This window comes from Artemia sp. Qi Xiang Cuo, chromosome 9 (assembly GCF_049724085.1).
Source record: "Artemia sp. Qi Xiang Cuo chromosome 9, ASM4972408v1, whole genome shotgun sequence".
Taxonomy (NCBI): domain Eukaryota; kingdom Metazoa; phylum Arthropoda; class Branchiopoda; order Anostraca; family Artemiidae; genus Artemia; species Artemia sp. Qi Xiang Cuo.
Window position 1 is genome coordinate 20,152,925 of NC_142802.1, and position 23,199 is coordinate 20,176,123.

Consider the following 23,199-nt stretch of genomic DNA (forward strand, 5'->3'; position numbering starts at 1 on the left):
TGTATGTAGGGGTAAAGGAAGCACGTGAAGCTGATGTTTACTTCAAGGACCCCAGGTAGGGGAAAATTTTTGTCACTTGAAAATACTGAAACATGTTTGGGGAATGAGGTGCTTAAGACATGTCTCTATATCTGTCCAATGGGCAGTGAAGGTATTTAATTTTTTGAGTTTTTGTAAGGATTTGAAACTGAGCAAGTTGAGAGAAACTATTTTTTCAGTGATTATTTAATAGAAGGAATTGGCTGAAGTGATATTAAAGAACATAAATTTTACAGGGAGAAAGGATTGGGGTAGGAATGGTGGTATGGGCAGAGCCTCTCCTAGGGTTGGTGGTGCCCGTGAAAAAATTTATTGCAGGGCCCCCTCCCGATTCAAATATAAGAAAAAACACCAGAATCAAAGTGAGCAATTTTATCAAAGGGGGCAATTTTCTAGCCACGGCACCCATCCCCCTAGCTGTTGTTCCCGAGACTGCTGACCTGGTTGCCCCCCTACCCTCTAGGCAAGGCTCTAAGTATGGGTACAGCTAATACAGGCAATTTTCTTCAGGTTTTCTGCTTTATTTGTAATCTGGAGTCTAGGTTTCTTGAAGTGCATGCGTATATTAACCATGGGCGATTTGGTTTTTAGTACTAATGTCCATAGTGAGATATGCTGGGTATGAAAATTTGGAGTTATTCTGGTGTTTTCGGACGACTGTGGGTGTCTGTTCAGCAAAAAGCGTCGTATTTTATCCTATCGCTGAAAGAGAAACCATGCGTGGCTGGCCTTGTAGTAGTATTGGGGTGGCCATTTCACGAGTTTGCCTAACTAACCAGAATTGTCACTACAAACAGCATCACAGGGTGGCACCATGAAATGGCACCCATCAAGAAAATTGTAGCCTAGTAGCTGAAATTTGATCAATGAATAATTCATTAATAGAATTTTAGCCTAATAAATGTCATAATATTTCACTTGATATTGGGTATTGAATACTCCTTCTGAAGGTTCTTTGTTTTTCTCCTTGCTATAGTATTTTATTATATGCTGCCTCCCATCAGGTCATGAGAACACCTCCTGAGTCTCCATGCCTTGTGGATTTTAGTGAGTCACCTTTGGACTCTACCGGGTTTTAGTCCACCCACTTAGTAACTGCTGCAAATTCCAGCAATGAATCAAAGGATTTAGAAGTCTAGTATCCCTTATAACTTTTAAACTAATATACAGTGTCTCATCTATGTTTAACCCATCAATTATAATAAGATAACCCCTAATAAATAAAGCGTCAACAGCAATGTATATGCTTTAAAATAGTTTTGTTTAAGAAGGTTTTATCTATGTTTTATCATATATTTTTACGGACTTTTTGTGTGTACATTTATGTTTTAAATCATACTTTAATGCTATTACCCTCACTCCGGAGCGTCCCGAGGCTCATTTCATTGAGAAGGCGATACTCGTAAATTTTACCGAATCGATACCTGATTTATGCCGAATTTTCTGCAGAAATCAAGAATTTTGTTAAATGTCACCCGATTTCGCAAAATTTCTGCCGAAATTTTCATCTTCGGTGAAAATTTTACCGAATGCCAAAAAAGTGGGGGGGGCAAGCCCCTCACCCCTTTCGGGACGCCCCTATCCTCACTGTCATTGCCTATTAACAGCTGTTAAAATGAGAAAATGGTAACCTTCTAGGGTAAAGAGAAATAAATCCTATGAAAGGGTGCAATGTGGATGGCGATTATATAATAGAATCGAGTATGTCTGAGAACACCACATAAGTTATAGCCTTTTTTTTTTCACTAGTTGTCGCATAGGTGATTGGGCTGTAAAAAGCCGGAGACTCATTCTAACGAAAATTATAAGTTCTAGCGGGTTTTTAAGCAATGGAAGTCTTTGATTTAATGTTATTTTGTATTATAAAATGACAATCGTGACTGAAACAGATAGGTATTGGCGTCAAGTAAAATTATCATGGTTATAAAGCAAAAGTGGAGAAAATACAAAAAAAAACTATTGCGAATTTTGATTTTTATACGTATTTTATCTTGTAAAAAATTGCATATGTTACCACCACTTTGTGAAAATATAATCAAAATAGTACTTGATGCATTTATTTTTTGAATTTCAAGTTTTTTATAAAATTTGTGGCGTTAACGCTCTTTTGTAGTTAGTATTGCCAGATGCTGGTGTTGTGTAAACTTCTTTTTAAGGAACACATCAGTTGGAGCCTTGTTACACTAAAAAATTAATTAGATTTATTTCTTTTCTCTTAAGGTGGCTCCAAAGAGCCTACGCTGTTGTGACTCAACACATCTGTTGGAACCTTATTATATTCACAACTTATTCACATTTCTTTCTTTTCTCTTAAGGTAACTTCACACAGTCTACGTTATTTCGGCTCCACACATCTATTGGAACGTTGTTACATTCAACATTTTTTCACATTTCTTTCTTTATTCTGAAGGTGGCTCCTCACAGTCTACGTTATTGCGTTGGTTCAGTCCTTTCTGATGATCCTCAAGCACCGAAAAATGAAGAACTGACGAAGGAGTTTGAGAAGTATGGATTTAAAGAAGCAACATTTCCAGAGATGGAATATGCTGTTTGCACCACATTCCCTTTCAATGGAACTCTCTCTCTTTTCTTGGCAACCATCAAGGTTTATCCAAAGTTGACTGAATATATTGCCGTAAGTATTCAAATGAAGCATCGCAGCCGAGTGAAAAGGAACTTTAGTAATAGCATTATTGTTATTCAATGTTTCTTTTGGTTTGCTTTTTATATATTTTTTATGATATTTGTCATGGCGCAATACCGCTAAAAACTTCTTTATGGGCACGTGTAATTTCTTTGTGTGTAGCCAGATAAAAAAAAAGTTTCACTTGGCGTTTAACCGAGCAGAGCTATTGAAAAAGGATTGCGGTGCCTTTCAAGACCATATCCAGCATTTTTGTTCGGGGGAGTTGTAAAAACATTAGAAAGAGTATCAAAACCTAGAAAAAATTTTCCTGGGGTTCAAACCAGGGTACTTTCTATCTCCTAGACACAGCTCTTGTGCCTATGCATTCCTTGAATGGAGAATAGAGTTGAATCGTCTCATTCCCAGTGTTTTCAGTGGCTTTTCCTCTCGTTCTTCTTTTTTAGATTGTCATGAAGACGCGTTCGCATAATCTCACCACCGGAGTCAGATTCTGGGAAGGTGGTTTCTTGCTATAGGCTCGGAGCAGCACATGCCACCTGTAAATAACATTTGTAGCACATTTTCATTCCAAAATAGTTATTTAATAGATCATTTTTTTTTAATTGCATAAAATTCGGCTCCTAGAAATAAATTTGATGCTAAAACTATTTCATGTGAGACTGAAGATTGATTTTTCCATGTAAAAACGAAACTAAGATTCCACAAATATTACTACTCTACCAAATGATGTGACCGTGATCCACCGATTACAATGCCGTCACCTACGAAATGACGGGATCACCGCATGCCAGTGTTTCCACCCTAGTGTTTAAACAATGTTTAAAATCTTCCTGCAGGAGATGGTTTGGGAATTAGGTAGGTCTCCCAAAAAAAAGGTAAAAATGGAAACACTGCCGCATACAACTGAAACTATTCCTTTTTTTAAAGAATAAACTGGGCTATAAAGAGTAACTTAAAGGACGCTTCCAAGTTTCTGTTAAAAGTCTAAAAAATTAAGTATTGATAGTCGGTTTTTATAGGTTATTGTTTAATGACGTTTTTCTTTTCTTTTTCTGACCAGTCTTATCCAGTTCTTTTTTTGGCTGTGTTTGTTCCCAAGTTTAACCCTGAAATACTAATTTGCCCCACATGGGCTTGTGATAGCCTTTTTTTGGAAATAAATCTTATCTCGCAGTAAATTTGATCATAACATAAACACGATAGACTTGGTCAAGCAGCATTGCTAAGTTATCATTTACTAAACAGCAATTAGAACTTTGGGAGCGACAGTGGTCAAATATGGCTCTGAAGAATGGGTGCTCCGAAAAGCGGATGAAGATTGGCTAGATGCTTTCCAGAGAAATTACTTACGGATTTTCTGGGTACCCGGCTGACTGGCCTTATTTCAAACAGTAGGTTGTTCGAAAAGTGTGGTTCAATCCCGTTTTCCAAGGCTATAATGAGAAAAAAGTTGAGATTGCACGTTCTGTGGATGAAGGATGGCAGACTGCCGAAGATTGTCCTTTTCGGCCAACTGTCTAGGGCTAACCGGAAAGAAGGTTGTCTGCGGTTTGGGAGAGAGGAAGTCGTAAAGAAAGATTTAAAGGAAATGGGAACTTCCTGGAAGGGTCTAAAGAGGGAGGCTTTAAATAGATTGGGATGGAGGAGGGGCATGCGTGGCTCTGTTGACCTCATGCGGCTTGGTGCCACGGTGAGTTGTTAGTAGTAGTATCATTACTAAGTTATCACAAGCAGCAGTATAAGCTGTCAGTTGTGGTATTGTTTTGGAATTATTTTTCTGAGTTTTAAGAACTACAAAATTGTAATATGAACAAAAAGGAAAATTCCAATTTTTCTGAGTAGCAGAAGAATTTTTTTCCTTTTTTGTCTATTTGGAGGTAGAATATGTTTACTTTTAAGCTTTTTTATAATGTTTTTACACTGTCGTTGCTGATATGCTCTAGTTCTATACTGATAAAAATTCGCTTTTCAGCAGGTTTTCATAAAAACATTTCAGCAAAATTTTGGTTAGATTTATAAATTCATAAGGCTCCTGGTCTCGGTCTTTTGATCCCTTTGCTTCTTCTGATATTTTTAACCTTTGTTCCTATAATAGGTTTGTCAAAATTAGAATTGGTTTAAGATCAGGGTCTAAAACACAAAGCCCAACCCAACAGCCCTATCATGCTTCACCCGACCTCTTCACCCTTGTTGACTTCATAAATATAGACATATTGAGTTGTTTTTTTTTTCCTCTTGATTGCAGGGGAATGATTTAGGGAGTGGTCTTAAATTACCAAATGATTAAGTGAAGTAAAAAGACATAAGTGCACTTTTGCAACACTATGTTTGATTTTCACCAAGGTTTTATTCAAGGGTTGTTAAAGATGCTAATTTTAATGCCAATCTATATATGATATAACTATATTTTATTATTTTTATATAATTATAAATGTACTAATTATAATGTGGATCTAAAACTGTAATTTTACCCTCATATTGTCTACATGTTGTCTGGCAATGTGTAGCCTTCATAATGTTGCCCTCTGTTTAGAAATATGTAGCCCTCTATTTTACACTGATATTGTCTGGCAAGGAACCCAAATAATGCAAATAACCCATTTTTAAAACAAAGACTACAGGGATAAATTTTAGCAGAACAGTGAGCATGCTATATCTTGACAAATCAGGGTTGGGCATATCTTCTGGAATACGGGAAGAGGACCCTAGGGACTTAGGGCCCTGCAAAATGAGCCTTTTCTACTCTTTTTAATTCAAAATCTCTATACTGTTTTTTAATAAGACTTACAGAATATTGTTTTGCAGGATTTCCATCCTTCTTTTTTTTTTTAGGAAAGAGACCTAACAGCTCACCCAGTGATTGAAATTTATGAGCCAAACCAGATTAAATATTTTGTGCCTTTGTCCAGACAGGAGGAGTTTTATGTTCCAGAAGCTTTGGAAGTTGAAGAAGAAATTTTGAATTCGGAATCAGATATCCCATCTGAAAAAGAAGGTAAGAAACTTTTTCTTCTTCTTCTTTTTTTGGTTGTTTGGAGGCACTAATGGCTAATCTCCATGCAATTCTGGAAGCTAAGATCAAATTCCAAGTCTCGTATTGCCTAGCAGATATCAGTCTCACCGTGCCACTACATGACAGTTAGGACTTCTTCTACACCTGTTTTCGAAAAGGAGATGCTTTCGCAAAACTTCGTCACCGTGTCCTGCAGTTGAGTGTTACAATTAATTTTGAACTCTCTGTCCCATATCACCAAGCTGAGATAAATCCCACTGTGCCACTACAGGACAGGAAGGAGCTTTACAGATTGTGCCAGGTTTTTCTATATGGTTAAAAATAATTGCACCTGAAGTTTGACACGGAAAATCCTTATTCAATTATTGTTAATTTTTTTTTATTTAGATTAAGGCTTTAATTCTTTCAACCAATTTGGCCACTGAAGGTGCATCATCTCCATGCTATAGAAGTCTTTTACTGTCACTGTTTACGAAAAATCCTGCGGAGTCAATACTCCGACATAATCTCAAATGCTGATTTACATCACTGCTCTTGTAACATCCAACCCACAGCCACGATTGTCAAACAGAGAAGACTGCATTGGCGTGGCCATGTCCTGAGAAGATCCAATGACCGCATCGTCAAGCAACTTCTCCTAGCTGCTCCTCTGTCAGATTGGCGGAGACGTCCTGGCTTTCAATTGAAGGATTGGTTGGCAACTGTCAAAAATGACCTTGATGCCATTGGTGAATTTCGAAAGTTTAGCAGAAAAGGGGAGAGCTGCTGGCCCCTGTTTTCTGAAGAGCTGACACTAGATCGCGACAAATGGGAATCAGCCATACGGAGTCTCCTAAATGCATGGTTAGGTGTTCATGTCTGGTCCCGCAGCAAGTACAAGTAAGTAACCGCATTGGCCTGTCATAACAAAGAATAAAAAAATTAAAGAAATGGAGATCGAGAATGGAGGGTTTTCAGGTCAACGTATTGAACCAGAACACTGTTTTCCATTAGTCGTGGATGTTGATGTGTTGGTCGCTTTTTGAAGTTAAGTTTTTCTGGCTTTTGAAATTTTTTTTTTGTCGATTTTCCATTCTGACTACAATAGAAACAATTTTTTTTTCAGGTTCAGGTTCTTTATTTATAAACTAAATACAACTACAGTAAGGGTATGCCCGGCTGAGGGTCTAGCTTGTGTTACATGTTATTTGATAATCTATATAAGAAATAAAACATCATATTTCTGCTTGGGTTTCTGTCGGGTTTCTTTTTACTAGGAGATTTTAACGCCCAGGTCGGAAGAAATAGGGATAGACGGTAGCCTTGCTAAATTTGGCGTAGGAAAAGAAAACAGTAATGGTTACAAACTGTTGCAATTTTGTAGGTATAACAATCTAGTTATAATCAACACGGTGCTCATAAGTTAACATGGTATTCACGTGATGGTAAGACAGCAAACCTTATTGATTATGTTATAGTAAACCGAAGACTGGCAGGATCAATACAGGATACTAGAATATATAGGAGTGCTCTTATTGATGTTAAAAGTAAAGATAACCATATGGTAGTATTAAGGGTTAATTTAAAGCTCAAAGTTCGGAAGGGGAACTACCTCCCGGGAAGTTATGGTGTTGGTAGACTCCAGGATGAGAATTTAAGAGAAACTTTCCAAGAATAGTTGAATACTAAACTCGAGAGTTTAAAATTTGATAATGTGGAAGATGGTTGGAATAATTTTAGAAAAATAATTTGTGAAGTTGCTGAAGGTGTCGTAGGGAAGAAAGCTGGGACTGCAGCTAAGAATATTAGTGAAAAAGATTATGTTTAATAGAAAGGAGAAAGGACTTGTACAAGAATTCTCTGAGTGATAGATCATATGAAAACAAAAGGAATGTAAAGAAAGTCGAGAAAGCCTTAAAATATGAACTAAGGAGGCGTTAAGTAGAGGCCATGGATAAAATTGCCGAGGATCTGGAAGATGCAGCTAGACGGCATAATAGTAAAATATTTTACTGGCATGTCAATAAATTGAGAGGGAGTACTCTATCTGGACTTGGCTCAGTTAAAGATAGGAATGGGGCTACAATTATCGATGAGGCAAGAATTAGAAGGACGTGCGGAACATTTTGAGGATTTTCTAAGCCAAGATAATGTTGAAGTTAAATATACCAAGTAAATCTACAAATGTTTTGATACCTTGTTTTTTACGGACTTCTTGTGTTTCTTACGCTATTCAACGACAGTACTAAGTGGATTAAAAAAAAAAACATCCAGCGGCCAATAGGGCAATAAATGCGTTTCTTAAATATGGTGGCTCTGAGGTTAGAAATAAATTACTGAAGATTATGAATGTGATTTTTGAAAAAGGGGAAGTACCAAATGATTTTAGGAAAACCTTAATTAAGCCACTTTATAAGAAAGGTAATAAAAGGGAGTTTGGTAATTATCAAGGCATTGGTCTGGTCTCTGTAGGTAGCAAATTACTTAGTAATATGATAAGTTTTAGACTGAGAGATGCCGTAGACAAAGTTTTAAGAGAAGAACAGTGCAGTTTTAGAAAAGGTAGAGGATGCGCCGACCAAATTTTTACTCTTAGTTTATTAATTGAGAAGTACCTGAGTTGTCAAACACCTTTGGTCCTCAGTTTTATAGGTTATGAGCAAGCGTTCGATTCTGTTGATAGAAGAGCTTTAGCAAAGGTTTTATCCTTGTATGGTATACCAGACAAATACATTGAAGTGATTAGTGCTATGTACAAGATTAACACTGCTGCGGCTAAGGTAGGAAATGAGGTTAGCAGCTGGTTTTGTATTAAATCAGGAGTTAAGCAGGGTTGTGTTGTATTCCTCTTTATATGGATTATTTTGATGGACTTTGTATCAAGGAGCACAGGAAAGGCAATGGGAGACCACAGAATCAAATGGGGAGGAAAAAGTCTCCTGGACTTAGATTATGCTGACTATTTAAGCATCCTAGAGGAAAGTGTGAGCAAAATGAACGAACTTTTAGAGGTTTTACGAGTTCAGGGTGCTAGAATAGGTTTGAAAATTAATGTTAAGAAAACTAATTCACTAAGGCTAGGAATAAGTGAAGATGAAAAGGTGACGTTGGGTAATGAAAATATTGATCAAGTGGGCAACTTCACTTACCTAGGTAGTATTATTAGTAAAGATGGTGGGAGCAGTGAAGATGTTAAAAGTAGAATAGCGAAGGCTCAGGGTGTTTTTTCACAATTAAAAAACTTTGGAAGAATAGGAAGATAAGTCTGCAAACCAAGATTAGAATATTAGAAGCTACAGTGATGGCAGTAGTCATATATGGCTCTGAAGCATGGATGCTTCGAAAAGTGGATGAAGATTTGCTAGATGTTTTCCAGAGAAATTGCTTAAGCATCGTTCTGGGTACCTGGCTGACTGACCGTATTTCAAACAATAGGCTATACGAAAAATGTGGTTCAATTCCACTTTCTAGGGATATAATGAAAGAAAGGTTGAGATGACTAGGGAAAGTTGTGCGGATGAAGGATGACAGAATGCCGAAGATTGTCCTTTTCAGCCAACCGTCTAGGGCTAAACGGAAAGCAGGTCGCCTTCGTCTTGGGTGGGAGGATGTCATAAAAAAAGATTTAAAGGAAATGGGAACTTCCCAGGAGGGTGTAAAAAGGGAGGCTTTGAATAGATTGGGATGGAGGAGGAGCGTGCGTAGCTGTGTTGGCGTCAGGCGGCTTGGTGCTTCGGTGAGTTGTTAGTAGTAGTATAAGAAATGCCCTAAAAATAAGGACGATTTAAGGTTTCTAGGGAGAGTGGCCTCTGAAATTCTTGTATATTAGGATGTCTAAGATATCTTTCATGATGAAAATCTTAGGCAAAATGGATAAAAATAATACAGAGGAGTTGCAGTAGGTACAGTTTTGATAGCTCTGTATGGTTAACTCCCATTGATATCAAAGAGGGGTTGCAGTAGGTTGAGTACGGTTTTGATAGCTCTTTATTAACTCTCGTTGATAACACAGAGGGTTCGCTGTAGGTCGAGTACAGTTTTGATAACTCTTTATGGTTAACTCTCGTTGGTATCACCGAGGGGTCGTAGTAGGTCGGGTACAGTTTTGATAGCTCTTTATTGTCAAATCCCGTTTGTATCAAAAAGGGGTTGCAGTAGGTCGAGTACAGTTTTGATAGCTCTTTATGGTTATCTCCCGTTGGCAACACAGAGGAATTGCAGTAGGTCGAGTACAGTTTTAATAGCTCTTTATGATCAACTCCCGCTGGTATCGCAGAGGGGTTGTAGTAGGTCGAGTATAGTTTTGATAGCTCTGAATGGTTAACTCCCGTTGGTATCACAGAAGGGTCGCAGTAGGTCGGATACAGTTTTGATAGCTCTTTGGTTAACTCCCGTTGGTAACAAAGAGGAGTTTTTAGTATGTTGGGCACAGTTTTGATAGCTCTTTATGGTTAACTGTTCTTGGTAAAACAGGGGGTCGCTGTAGGTCGAGTACAGTTTTGATAGCTCTTTATGGTTATCTCCCGTTGGCAACACAGAGGAATTGCAGTAGGTCGAGTACAGTTTTAATAGCTCTTTATGATCAACTCCCGCTGGTATCGCAGAGGGGTTGTAGTAGGTCGAGTATAGTTTTGATAGCTCTGAATGGTTAACTCCCGTTGGTATCACAGAAGGGTCGCAGTAGGTCGGATACAGTTTTGATAGCTCTTTGGTTAACTCCCGTTGGTAACAAAGAGGAGTTGTAGTATATTGGGCACAGTTTTGATAGCTCTTTATGGTTAACTCTTGTTGGTAAAACCGGGGGGTCGTAGTAGGTTGAGTACAGTTTTGAGAGCTCTTTGCGGTTAACTCCCGTTGGTATCACAGAGGAGTCGCAGTAGGTCGGGTACGGTTTTGATACCTCTTTACGGCTAACTCCCGTTGGTAACACAGAGGGGTTGCTGTAGGTCGGTTACATTTTTAATAGCTCTTTACGGTTAACTCCCGTTGGTATCACAGAGGGGTTGCAGTAGGTCGGGCACAGTTTTTGATTGCTCTTTGGTTAACTTCCGTTGGTAACACAGAGGAGTTGCAGTATGTTGGGTATAGTTTTGATAACTCTTTATGGTAAACTTGTGTTGGTAACACAGAGGGATCGCAGTAGGTCGAGTACAGTTTTGATAGCTCCTTTTGGTTAACTCCCGTCGGTATCATAGAGGGGTCGCAGTAGGTCGGGTACAGTTTTAATAGCTCTTTATGGTTAACTCCCGTTGGTAACACGGAAGGTTCGCTGAAGGTCGAGTACAGTTTTGATAGCTCTTTACGGTTAACTCCCGTTGGTATCACAGAGGGGTCGCAGTAGGTCGGGTACAGTTTTGATAGCTCTTTACGGCTAACTCCTGCTAGTAACACAGAGGGGTTGCTGTAGGTTGGGTACAGTTTTGATTTCTCTTTACAGTTAAGAGCAACTTAACTGTAGCCCTTAACTGTAACTTAAAAGTTGCCCTAGTTTTGATTGCTCTTTACAGTTGGAATCACAGAGGGGTTGCAGTAGGTCGGGTACAGTTTTGATAGCTCTTTGGTTAACTCCCGTTGGTAATACAGAGGAGTTGCAGTATGTTGGGCACAGTTATGATAGCTCTTTATGGTTAACTCTGGTTGGTAACAGTAAAGAGTGTCCAAACTGTGACCAATGAGTTATCCAAACTGTACCAGACCTAATGCGACCCCTCTGTCATACCAACGGCAGTTAACCACATAGAGCTATCAAAACTGTACCCAACCAATTGCGACCCCTCTGTGATACCAATGAGAGTTAACCATAAAGAGCTATCAAAACTTGACTCGACCTACTGCGACCCCTCTGTGTTGCCAACAAGAGTTAACCATAAAGAGCTATCAAAACTGTATCCAACCTACCGCGGCTCTACTGTGATACCAACGGGAGTTAACCATACACAAATAGTAGCCTTTTCTAGAAAAAAAATCATTCTACTTGTTAGTTTTAATGAAAAACAACATATTGTATTCTATTATTTTGCTTTCTCAAATACGGGCAAACTCTTCCATTTGACCATTTGAGTTACTGAGGGAATACTGAATCACAAATTTCCCAAGTGCAGAGAGATAAGTGGGAATAATGTTCTGAGATACTAACCTTTCCTAGCGAAAACATATCTGTCTACTTGTTGATTTGAACGAAAGCATTTTATTCTGTATTGTACTAACTTTAAGGTTATTCGATACTTTAAAAATCATTTTGCGAGCCTCAGCGTCGGTTAGCCGTCTTAAAGACGAAGGACCCATTAGTGAATTTTCCCAGCACCACGGGAAACTCCCAAAGCTGCAAAATTGCTCAAACGATATATCCTTAAAATTCTGCTATAAACTACTAAGAATCTTGAATTGTTTCAGCAGTTCAAAAAAGCTACCGAGAGGCTGGTTTATATCGAAGAAAGATATAATCTTTAACCAATTGTTAAGCGAAGCGCTGTCTATTTGATGTACATATAGCATAAATAATATGTCCCCTCTGCTGGTTAGGCTATCAGCAGTGGCGGATCCAGGGGGCGAGGGGGTGAGCGCCCCCTAACGTAGTCTAAAGTAGTGTAATTCACTGAATTAACGCAAGTTAGCGTTAATTTAACTTGCTGCTAACGCAATTTTATCGGATCAACCTATTCCACCCCCCCCCTCTAAAAAAGTCCTGGATCCGCCCTTGGCCATCAGTCAAAGTGGGTTGTACTACAGGGAACTTCCAAAATTGTCAAATTGCTCAAATGATATACCCTTAAAGTTCTGCTATAAACTACTTAGAATCTTGAATGTTTCAGCAGTTCAAAAAAGCTAACGAGAGACTGGTTTATATTGAAGAAAGATATAATCTTTGACCAATTGTTAAGCGAAGCGCTGTCTGTTTAATGCACATATAGCATAAATAATATGTCCCCTGTGTTGGTAGGGCTATCAGTCAAAGTGGGTAGTAGTACAGGGAACTTCCAAAACTGTCAAATTGCTCAAATGATATTTCCTTTGTGCTGATTTTTAAAGTTTTCGTAACAGGTGTGCTTGAACATTTTTAGGGACTACCCTTTCTAAACTTAAAAAGAAAATTCTGTTCCTTTAACCGAAAAAACAAATTCACGCTTTCTAATGATTTAAGGCTCATTAAATCCAAAAATCTACATCCTTGGTACAAAGCAGGAGAAGTTAAATGGTTTTTCTAAGATCTCTGGGAAAGTAGATGTTGGCTTTTAGTTTTTCAGAACTTTTGTTCAAGCTCTACAAGTTATGGCAAGACCATACAGACCATACATTGCCTTAATACAGACGAATAATTTTGGATATGATCAAATATTTTACTGAGAGAAAACTGAATGATAAATGCAGAGAGGTAAAGGGATTAGCAACGTGCTAACCACACACACACGTGCCAACCAACCACACAACAAGTCAATTAAGCAGCGTTAAATCAAGACAATTCGTAATCCAATATATTATATTATACATTAGTAATACATTATATATTATACATTATACATTATATATAATGCATTAGTAAATTGTATGTTAATTTATGTTATGAATCCTATTATTATGTACTTATTTATACATAAACAAATAGTACATCTATTTAACTGATTGTGATAAACGTTTTTAATCAATGGCTGATATTAACTCTTAATCTATTGTTAACAGAAGAGTGTTCCCTGCAGGGTTGCTACCTGGTGAGAAAAAAAATTACTAGATTCTTAAAAAAAATCACTAAATCAGCACATAAACCACTAGATTATTGACCAGAAATCACTAGAATTAATGCTCTTTATCATTGTAATTAATAATTGTTTTGTTTCTTTACCATGTTCTGTGCAGGCACACCTATAGCAAGGGGGTAAAATTACCCCCTACATGTAGAAAAATTCCCTTTAGATTGATGTTTTGTTTTTTTCATAAGCGAAAATTACCCTTTTAAATTTTGAGAAATGCCTTTTTGCATCTTTATGCAGAGAATGGAACGAAATCCTTGCTTCCTCCCTGTTCCCGAATTGGTTTCCTTGGCTTATACTCCGATCGCTGAAAATTGGTTATCGGTGATCTAATCAAAATATTTGCTTCTTCTTTTTAATTTTTTTTCCTTGTCGATCCAAAACCCAGTTTTTTCCCAAAAAATATAGAAACTGTTTTTCTTTTTATTCTAGTTGAGCTAATATAATTTCTGGGACACCAGCAACAATTTTGAAAATGGCCTTTTTATAATTCCATGGAAAAAATGTGTCCCACTCTTCACAAATTTCGATAAGCATCGGTCTTATTGCTTCTTAAAAATAAAGAGGCACTTGTTAATTATATGGAACACACCCAAGAAGTAAAGTTATGTTAATCCTAATAAAATATACCAAAATATGATGAAAATATAATACTTTAGTTTACATAACAACATAATATGGGCTATAAAGTTGAACATTAGGGGGATGTGGGGGTAAAGTAACCTAACATAACCTTGCCCCCACCCCGCTAATGTGCATATATATAGCCCTAGTTATACGTCCAACGTCCAATGCACTCTGTCACCCATTATTGGTTTTTGTGGCTATGAAACTGGTTTTTCATAGATCGTACATTATCCTTATTATCCTTAGCATAATTTCATCCCAACACCTATCCTTGGGGGCTGCGTGGGTCCTGTTAAATCTAAAGGTATAGTTTTGGAACCTTTCAACTATGCTAAAAAAAAATGGCTATCTCAAACTTTTGATCGATCAATTTTTGAGGAAAAAAGGGACGTGAGCGAGGGGCTAGTACCCGTCCGATCTTTTTGGTCAAATAAAAGGGACACCAGAAATTTTAATTTCCGTTCAAATGAACCCTCTCCCGATGTTCTAGAACCGTTGGTTCGATACTATCACCCCTGGGAAAAAAAAGAAATTAACACGCATCCGTGATTTTGTTTCTGGCAAATAATACAAAATTCAACACTTTTGCAGATAGGGGCTTGAAACCTCCACAGTAGGGTTCTCTGATACGTCGAATCTAATGGTTTGATTTTAATTGAAATTCTTTTACTTTTATTGGCTGTTTCCTCCCTCTTTCAAAAATCAGGCAAATTTTCACAGTTTCTTACCGTTTTATCAGTAAAACTAAGCTTAATGAATCTTGTATATTTGGAATCAACTTAATAAACCAATTATATATTGATTGATATCAAAATTCCGTTTCTTGAATTTTGTTTACTATTCAGCCTTGTAGCTTCATTCTTACAGTTCGTTACCACAAACTGTTTGATAAATTGGCACATAAATCCAAAAACTTAAAGAAAAGGACGCTATCTGATCTTATTATGTGTTTCAACTACAAATAAGAGAATTTGGAGAAGTATTAGAGTTTTGATTAGACATAAGAATTAGAGATTAAAACCAAAAGACAAATCCCAGAGTAAGTGCCCCCTCTCCCCCACTTAATTCCAACCGACTTCAATCATCAAACTACATTCGATGTACTCTATCTCTTTATGCTACAAATCCTATTATAAAATAAAAGCTCTAAGTCCTATTTTCCTTTTCAATGATTTCTTTTTTCATTTAGAAAATTATATTTAATGTATACCTACCTTCTTATTCTTCAATTACTCCATTTCCGTTCTATTTGCATGTGTAGAGGGTGTATTCATATGCACAATTTACTCTACTTTAATATGTATTAACAGAAGAAAATCTAATTTAGAACTGATAGATTACAGAGAAAAAAAAACATAAATATGAAGACAAAAATTCGACCTGAGCAAATGTTGTAAAATAGAAAATACAGAACATTTTTGCAATTTTTCGATTGAATAGTTCGTCTATTATGTTGATGATAACACCCTGGGGTCATATCTGATATGGAAATATGGTGGGAAATCAGGAGTTTCAAAGGCGGTATATTTGCATAAATGCTAATCTGGAATATATTAGGAACTGTAGTGAATCACTATATTAATAGTTAGCTTCTTGTATGATTTATTCGACTGAATCATGAATCAACGTGCTATATCGTGAAAAATCACTAGATTTAGCAAAAAATCACTAGTTTTAGAACAAAAATCACTATAAATCACTAGCTAGAAAAAAATCACTAGTCAACATAAAAAATCACTGGACATAGGGATAAATCATTAGGGGTGGCAACCCTGGTTCCCTACCGGGTTTTTGTGGCATGCTTCTGCTGGCTTCACTTGATATGGTTGGTAGCTCAGGCCTTCGATCCTCATGAATTGGCTTCGGGTGACGCCCGCTCTCGTCATTGTGATGTCACATTTTTGATCAACAAAATGAAGCTAATGTCATGGTTTCAAAATCATCCCCTTTTATTATCTTCAGCGTTGCCAATGCGGTACATTTGAAATTTTTTTGGTACAATCCAATTTTAACGTCGTTCATATCTCATGAACGACGTTATTGGCGAAGTTGGTTTTGAAGATCTGTGCGAAATCATCAAGAAGCAGAAATACTCGATAATAGTTGATGAAAGCACAGACTTGTGTAACAAAAAGACCCTGGTTATAGTTGTTCGCCATCTTGATCTGAATGGTGTTAATCGAGAAGACCGTTTTCCAGTAAGAGACTCATTCTTGAGAATTATAGTAGTGGAGAAATGCTCATCCAAAGATATTTATCTGGCCATAATTAAACTACTTATTCAAGAAATTGGAGATCCGACGGCAAACCTAATAGGATTTGCTGCAGACAATGCGTCGTTTATGATGAAGGAGCAAGGTGGTGTTTAGGCGAAGCTGTCAGAAGACTGCTCAAGTTATTTTGTACTTGGTTGTTCATGCCATTCCATTCACATATGTGCCAGTGCTGCTGGCAAAGAATTGCCAAAAGAAATTGAAGATTTTTGTCAGCATATATATGGCTATATTTGTCCGAGCCCAAAACGGGCCAATGAGATTTTAGAATTGCAAAAGTAAATGGAATTGAAAAACATCGAATTTTGAGACATATAGCAACTCGATGGTTGTCTAAACAAGCCGTTGTAGCTCGATATTTGGAGCAGTGGGATTGCTTGACTTTATTCTTCCGTGCGGAAAGTCTTAAAGAGGCCAACAAGCCGGGGAAAGCCACTGCCATACTAAAAAATCTGCTGTCAGCGGTTTTCAAGGCTTACTTTGCCTTCCTGGTGTATATTTTGAAATATATCGAAGACCTAAACAAGCAATTTCATGCAGAAGACACCCAAATTCATCTTGTCTATAATTGCTCTTCTGAAGTGTACAAGACAATAGCATCCCATTTTTTTTTTTGCCTAGTTATACCAAAGAAAATGATTCCCGCCTCATAAGCCCACATGACACCAGCTACGACGTTGATGTCAAGGACGTGGACTTTGGAGGCCGAGTGGAAGTGATTTTTACCACAGAGAAGGTATCTCTGTCTGCTGCAGTTGAGTTTAACAAAGAGTCTAAGAAATTTTTGATCGTGTTCTGTGATGAGATGAGTAAGTTTTCAACTTCAGGTGTTCATCGGTAAGGAACTTTGATAGGCTTCATCCACGGTATGCTATGGGAGTAGAGTGTAATCAGCCAAACCTGGCACCGCCTCTGGCTGAGTTTCTGAATTTACTGAGTGACAATGACCTGGAAGATATCGTCCAAGAGTGGAAGAGATTACCCTTTTGCTCTGAGCTTGGTTCTTCGATTGACTCAGATTCAGCCGTATTTTGGACTCGGGTTTACAGGCAAAAGATGTTAATGGGTTAAAGCGTTTTTGTTCTGCTCGGGCGTTTCACTTTAAACCTACTTGTTCTCCCACACGCTTCCGCTGCTACTGACCGAACTTTCTCAGCTGTCAATCTGAACAAAACCAGCATTAGAAATCGTTTCGGGTTCACCACCTTGAACGGGCTTCTCAGTGCAAAACGGATCGTCTCAAAGAACTGGAAACCACTCTTGAAAATGGTTCTGGATCCAAAGTGAAAAAACTGTGGAAGGGGATATGAAACAGTTGGGCTACAAGAAGAAACAGCAAAAAAAAAATGATCAACTAGCACAAATGTTCCTTTTTTTAATGTTACAATTTTATTACCTGCGTACGGTTTAGCCTGATTTTTTTTTCTGCAATATAGTTTAAATACTTCTGTTAAATTAATTTAGTTCTGAATAGTAGAATCGACCAAGAACTTACGTAGAATGACCAGAAAATTATGCGGTCAACCCGTAACTCGCCGGTGGGTAGCCTAGTCCGTGGACCTATGGGAATCTGTGGTGATAGTCACTTTCATGGCGTGATTGCTGATATGTTTTTTTTGTAGCTTCTAGCGCTCGTTACTCCTCCTATAGGTCGATTATAAGTTGTTGACACTACGTTATTGGCTTTCTTACTTTATCCATTATTCGCCTTAATGCCCAAAATTTCGAAAGAAAGGATTAATCCCAACAATCAGCTTCGAGAACGCTTTCAGAAAATTTTACTGAAACCTACTTCTAAAATGCTTTTAGCGGTTTGGTACTGATATATTGTTAAGCTGAGAAAGTCTATAGAAGCATTCTTCATATTTCAATCTATGAGGTTGCTACTGCCTTGGGTTTGTTTTTCCTGCTCTTGCCCTAAAACTTTTTCTCAGTTTTTAGCAAAATCAATTAAACATAACCACCGGCTGGCGTCGCAAAGCGACGCGAGCGGCGAATTTTTAACCTACTGTCAGATGGTAAAAATTAATCTCTTGTGGTACAACTTTGGTCGGAAAACTGGTACAATTTATCTCAAAGCGTTGGCAACGCTGATTATCTCATTAAACATTCATGGCAACGAGCTGTAAGTATGGAGCGACGCGGCTCAATAGTAACCGAAACTCTAAAAAACGAAATTTTGATACGAATAGATTTATCCAAAGAATCGGCTTATTATGGTGATTATTTTAAAAAAACTACGTTTTCTAAAGAGTTAAAGAGGCTGAGTTACAAGGTCGAACCTTAAAACGTACAGGGATTAGGAGGCACAGCTGGGGGCTACCGCCCCCCAAACCCCACGCTTTCGCAGCCTTTAAATAAAAAAAAGTTTTTTAAACTGAAAGTAAGGAGCGACATTAAATCTTAAAACGAACAGAAATTATTCCGTATATGAAAGGGGCTGTGCCCTCCTCAACGCCTCGCTCTTTACGCTAAAGTTTGACTTTCTCACAACTCTTTTTTTAAACAATAAAAACTTTAGCGTAAAGAGCGAGGCGTTGAGGAGGGCACAGCCCCTTTCATATACGGAATAATTTCTGTTTGTTTTAAGATTTTGACGGACGTTTTAAGACCTTGTAACTCAGCCTCTTTAATTCTTTAGAGTTTCTTTTTTAAACTGTAAATTCAGTATATAAAAAATTTTCTCTGACGGTGAATCGAACCCAGGTTTTCCGCCTGACAGTCAGGAGTCTTGACCGCTGGACTAAAGAGACACAATTATAATTGTTTCTTAGTAAAGTGAATCTATTTTTTAAAGCAAGCAAATCCCCATAAAACTTGATATTTGGTTTTGGAAAACAGGGAAGGAGTGATCAGATTGAGCGTTTTTTTCGAGAATAAGCTTCCAGGCCCCAGGAAAAGTTATCCTCTAAATTTCAGCCCGATCAGACAACGTTAAAGGGGGGTTGTGGAGGGAAAAATTAACATGGGCTATTATGGGAAATCTAGGCTTCTCGTAAATGTAAATTCGGAGAATAATTTTTTCGGTCTGAAAATCTCAAACGGCAGTCAGAGGTTAAATTCTGCTTCAAATGAGTTCTCATACGCCTGGATCAGTTGCCAACTGTGGCCAGTAGGTGTGGATAACAAACAAAAAAGAAAAATGAATTTTAAGTGTCTATATTTGCTTTTTTGAAGACAGGGAAGGAGTGATCGGATTGAGCTGAAATTTCGAGGATAAGCTCCTGGGCCCTAGGAAAGCTCAACCTCTAAATTTCAGCCCAATCAGACACCGTCAAAGGGGGGCTGTGGTGGGAGGGTTCAAACTTCCGGCCCAGTTTACCCCATGAATATAATGTCGGAGGATGATGAAATTTTGCACTGTTCTTAGTTTGAGCTTGTGCTAAAAAATGCAATTAACGCTGTCTATCTGCGACCTCTTTGACCTGAAATCGCTTAACATTGTGGTGGGTCGCCTCTTTATAGAGGCACAAGTGTGCCTCCTTGATTCCGAATATTTAAGTTTTGTATGCTTAGTTCTAGCCATGAAAGGCTATGAGCCTTAGAAAATTTGTATGATTTTAAAAAAAGGGGAAAAACACCCCCTAAAAGTCACAGAATCTTAATGAAAATCACGCCATCAGATTTAGCGTATCAGAGAACCCTAATGTAGAAATTTCATGTTCCTATCTGCAAAAATGTGGAATTTCGTATTTTTGGACAGAAGAAAGATCACGGATGCATGTTTATTTGTTTGTTTGCTGTTTTTTTCTGTCTTTTTTCCCCAGGGGTGATCGTATCGACCCATTGTTCCTAGAATATTGGGAGGGGACTTGTTCGAATGGAAATTAAAAGCTCTTGTGCCCTTTTTAAGTGACCAAAATGATTGGAGAGCAACTAGGTCCCCTCCTACGCCCCTTTTTTTTCTCCAAAATCGTCCGATCAAAATTTTGAGATAGCCATTGTGTTCAGCATTGTTGAATATTTATGCCTTTGGAGATACCAAGACCCCCATAACACCTGAGGAAAGGTCTTTAAGATACAAACTTTGCCCATTGTTTATTTATGGCATAGTATTTGTTATTGGGAAGTATGTATACATTTTTTGGGTAAGGGGGACGAATGTTATGCTATGGGGATTTTCCACGGGGAGAAGTTTCCAGGGGATGAACTTTTCAGGCGAATTTTTTCACTGGGGGAATTTGCAAAAATTTTATACGAAATTCTTTATGTCTTGCTTTCTCTTTGCCGACTCAATTTTACGCGTCGAGATGTTAAGTGTAATTGTACTGGGTGAATTTGCACCGGGATTCAATTGTCTAAAGGATATTTCCACGGAGAGGGGTATTTTTCAGTTGTTGTGGAGCAAGATTTTCTGGCATTATTTAAAAAACAAACAGAAATTAAATTAAAAAAAAACAATTTGTTGCAACTGAAAGTAAGGAGACACATCAAAACTTAAAACGATCATTTCTGTTCGTTTTAAGGTTTAGTGATGCTTTTTACTTTCAGTAGAAGCAACTTGTTTTTTTGTTTACTTTATTATTATGACGTCATTTTCTTATATATGTGTAATATAGAATAAACTAAATTTTGTCTTGATGTTCCAAAAACATTTCCTTGAATTCTTATTTTATTTATGCTTGTTGTTTTAGTTAGTCAGATTTGTTATTGTGACGCTATATTTTTGTGTTTTTGTGCAAAATAATTAAATCTAATCTGAGGGTTCATTCTATATTTATTAGTTTTATTTTATATATAAGTTTATAAATTATAAAATTTAATTAATTTATTTTATACTTACATTTATTTGTTTTAGTTTATCAGACTTGTTCTTGTGACGCTGTATTTTTGTATATGTGTGCAAAACAAAATAAATCTAACCTGGTGGTTCTAGAAGTATATCCTTTTATCCTTAGCCTAATCTATAGGATTAATTTCTGACTTAATCAGAAGGTTTAGAGTTTGTTGCTGAAAATTTGATCCCCTAAGCAGAGGAAGTTAATAAAGACATAGCTGTGTGAATGTCTAAATAAATTGCTTTTCTGATTTTCGAATTCAATTGATTTGTTTTTCTATTTCAGGTGAGGATCAGGTATTACCTTGTGCACCTAGTTCAAAAGAAGAAGTTGAAAATGGAAGTGAAAATTCCGAAAGTTCTTATGAAAAGGTCAGCGAAGCTATTGACGAAGAGTAATGCACAGTTTGCTATCGCTTGTTGGTGTAGTTCCATGGCTTGTGAGCCGATTCCTTATACTATGATCTGTTTCTTCTTATATGTTCAGTTATTTTATGCTTTTATTTGATTCTTTTGTGGGCAGAAATTTTGATTATACTTACTTGTCCATAAGTAAAAAATAAACAATAATTATTCTACATTGCGTTCCCTTTGTTTTATGCCTTCATCGCATGAAGACCATAACATTCATTGAAAGCTAAATTCTTCTTCTTCTTGCTTGGATTAGTCTGGAGACGCTTTCATATAATCTCATCACTGGAATCAAATTACCGACCCTAAAGTGGGTTGCTGCAGCTGAGTTCGAACATCTGGTCAAAATGACCAAGCCACTTCATTTTGTGAATTCTGGTTGATGTGCCTAATTATTTGGTTACTTGTAGAATTTTCATTTGTTTATTTTTCAAATATAGTGGAGGGGGGTAATTTCTTTGTTCTTTGGATTTTTCTATGAAAATGCCCCAGAATGGTATTTTCAATGAAAACACACAAAAAACTATTTTTCAAAATCTGACGGGGGAAGTTAAAATTTCCAGGGGTCAATTGTCATGTTTCACTGGTCTGGTACTACTAGTCCTGACAACTCACTGCAGTACCAATCCGCCTAAAGTTTCAACTAAATACCAGTGTCCTTCATGATATATTGCAGACTATCCCTTTTGACAATCGGGATACACCTAGCATCGTTTGACTAAGTTCAACATTCCCCTCGATAATCTCTAAAAGTTCCAACTGAATACCTGTAATTGTTTCTGTAATATTGCAGATGTGCTATTTTGACAACCCTGATGCATAAAAAATATCCACCCTTCCTCATGCATAAAAAAATATTTAGAATTTCTATGAAGAAAGAAACTAAAACTTTGTGTAAAATAAAATGCATCGACCGGGGATCGAACCCGGGCCTTCCCTGTGGTAGGCGAGTATTCTACTACTGTATATAAATAACATAATATTAAGACCTGAGTGAAACCTCAGTGATATTTGGTACTACATTCACGGTGTGTGCAAACAGCTTTACCCATTTAATCTGTTATCAGCGGTCCAGTGTATAATTGTCAGTCATTGAATAATGGTGCGTCTTTGTATTATTCGTAATTGCGAAAGCAGAAAGAAATTTGGTGAGCCGGCGAAGTGGTTCGCTACTGTCCAATCTCACAGGTATGACTTAACTGAGTGGCTTATCCAGGATTTCTAAAAGGGGGGGGGGCAGGGCGTTGATTAAATTTGTGAAAATAAGGAAATTTCGGTAAATTTTTCGCAGTTCATATTATTGACTTACTAATAAAGTAAACATACCACTCGATGCCTTTTTTATGCTTTTTCCAAACCTAATGATCATTTTTGCCGCAAATTAATTTTATCCCCTTCCCTATACATACCAATTTAGGGTATATGTTTGCACATTAGGGGGGGGGGGTAAAATTTATTTCTGAATCAAATGAGAGGTAAGTTGAAACTTTACCCCCACCCCCCTAATGAGCAAGTATATACCCTGAATTGGTATATATAGGGCTGGGGGTAAAATTAATTTGCGGCAAAAATGATTATTATATTTGGAAAGAGCATAAAAAAAGGCATCAAGTGGTGTGTTTAATTTGTTCGTAAGTCAATAATATGACTGCGAAAAATTTACCGAAATTTTTAGTGCCAACTTGTAA

General features: G+C 37.4%; 1 protein-coding gene across 2 annotated transcripts in view; it reads left to right on the forward strand.

Annotated features, from left to right (window-relative positions):
- LOC148948423 (testis-expressed protein 264-like) overlaps positions 1-21,678 on the forward strand; it is a 59,934-nt gene extending 38,256 nt beyond the window's left edge. For both annotated transcript variants that reach the window (XM_089094344.1, XM_089094345.1), the window contains exons 3-5: positions 2,450-2,674; positions 5,519-5,681; positions 21,387-21,678. In XM_089094344.1, coding sequence (XP_088950470.1) covers positions 2,450-2,674; positions 5,519-5,681; positions 21,387-21,499 — 501 coding nt within the window. In that variant the 3' untranslated portion in view covers positions 21,500-21,678. The remainder of the gene's footprint in view (positions 1-2,449; positions 2,675-5,518; positions 5,682-21,386) is intronic.
- The last annotated feature ends 1,521 nt before the right edge of the window (positions 21,679-23,199 follow it).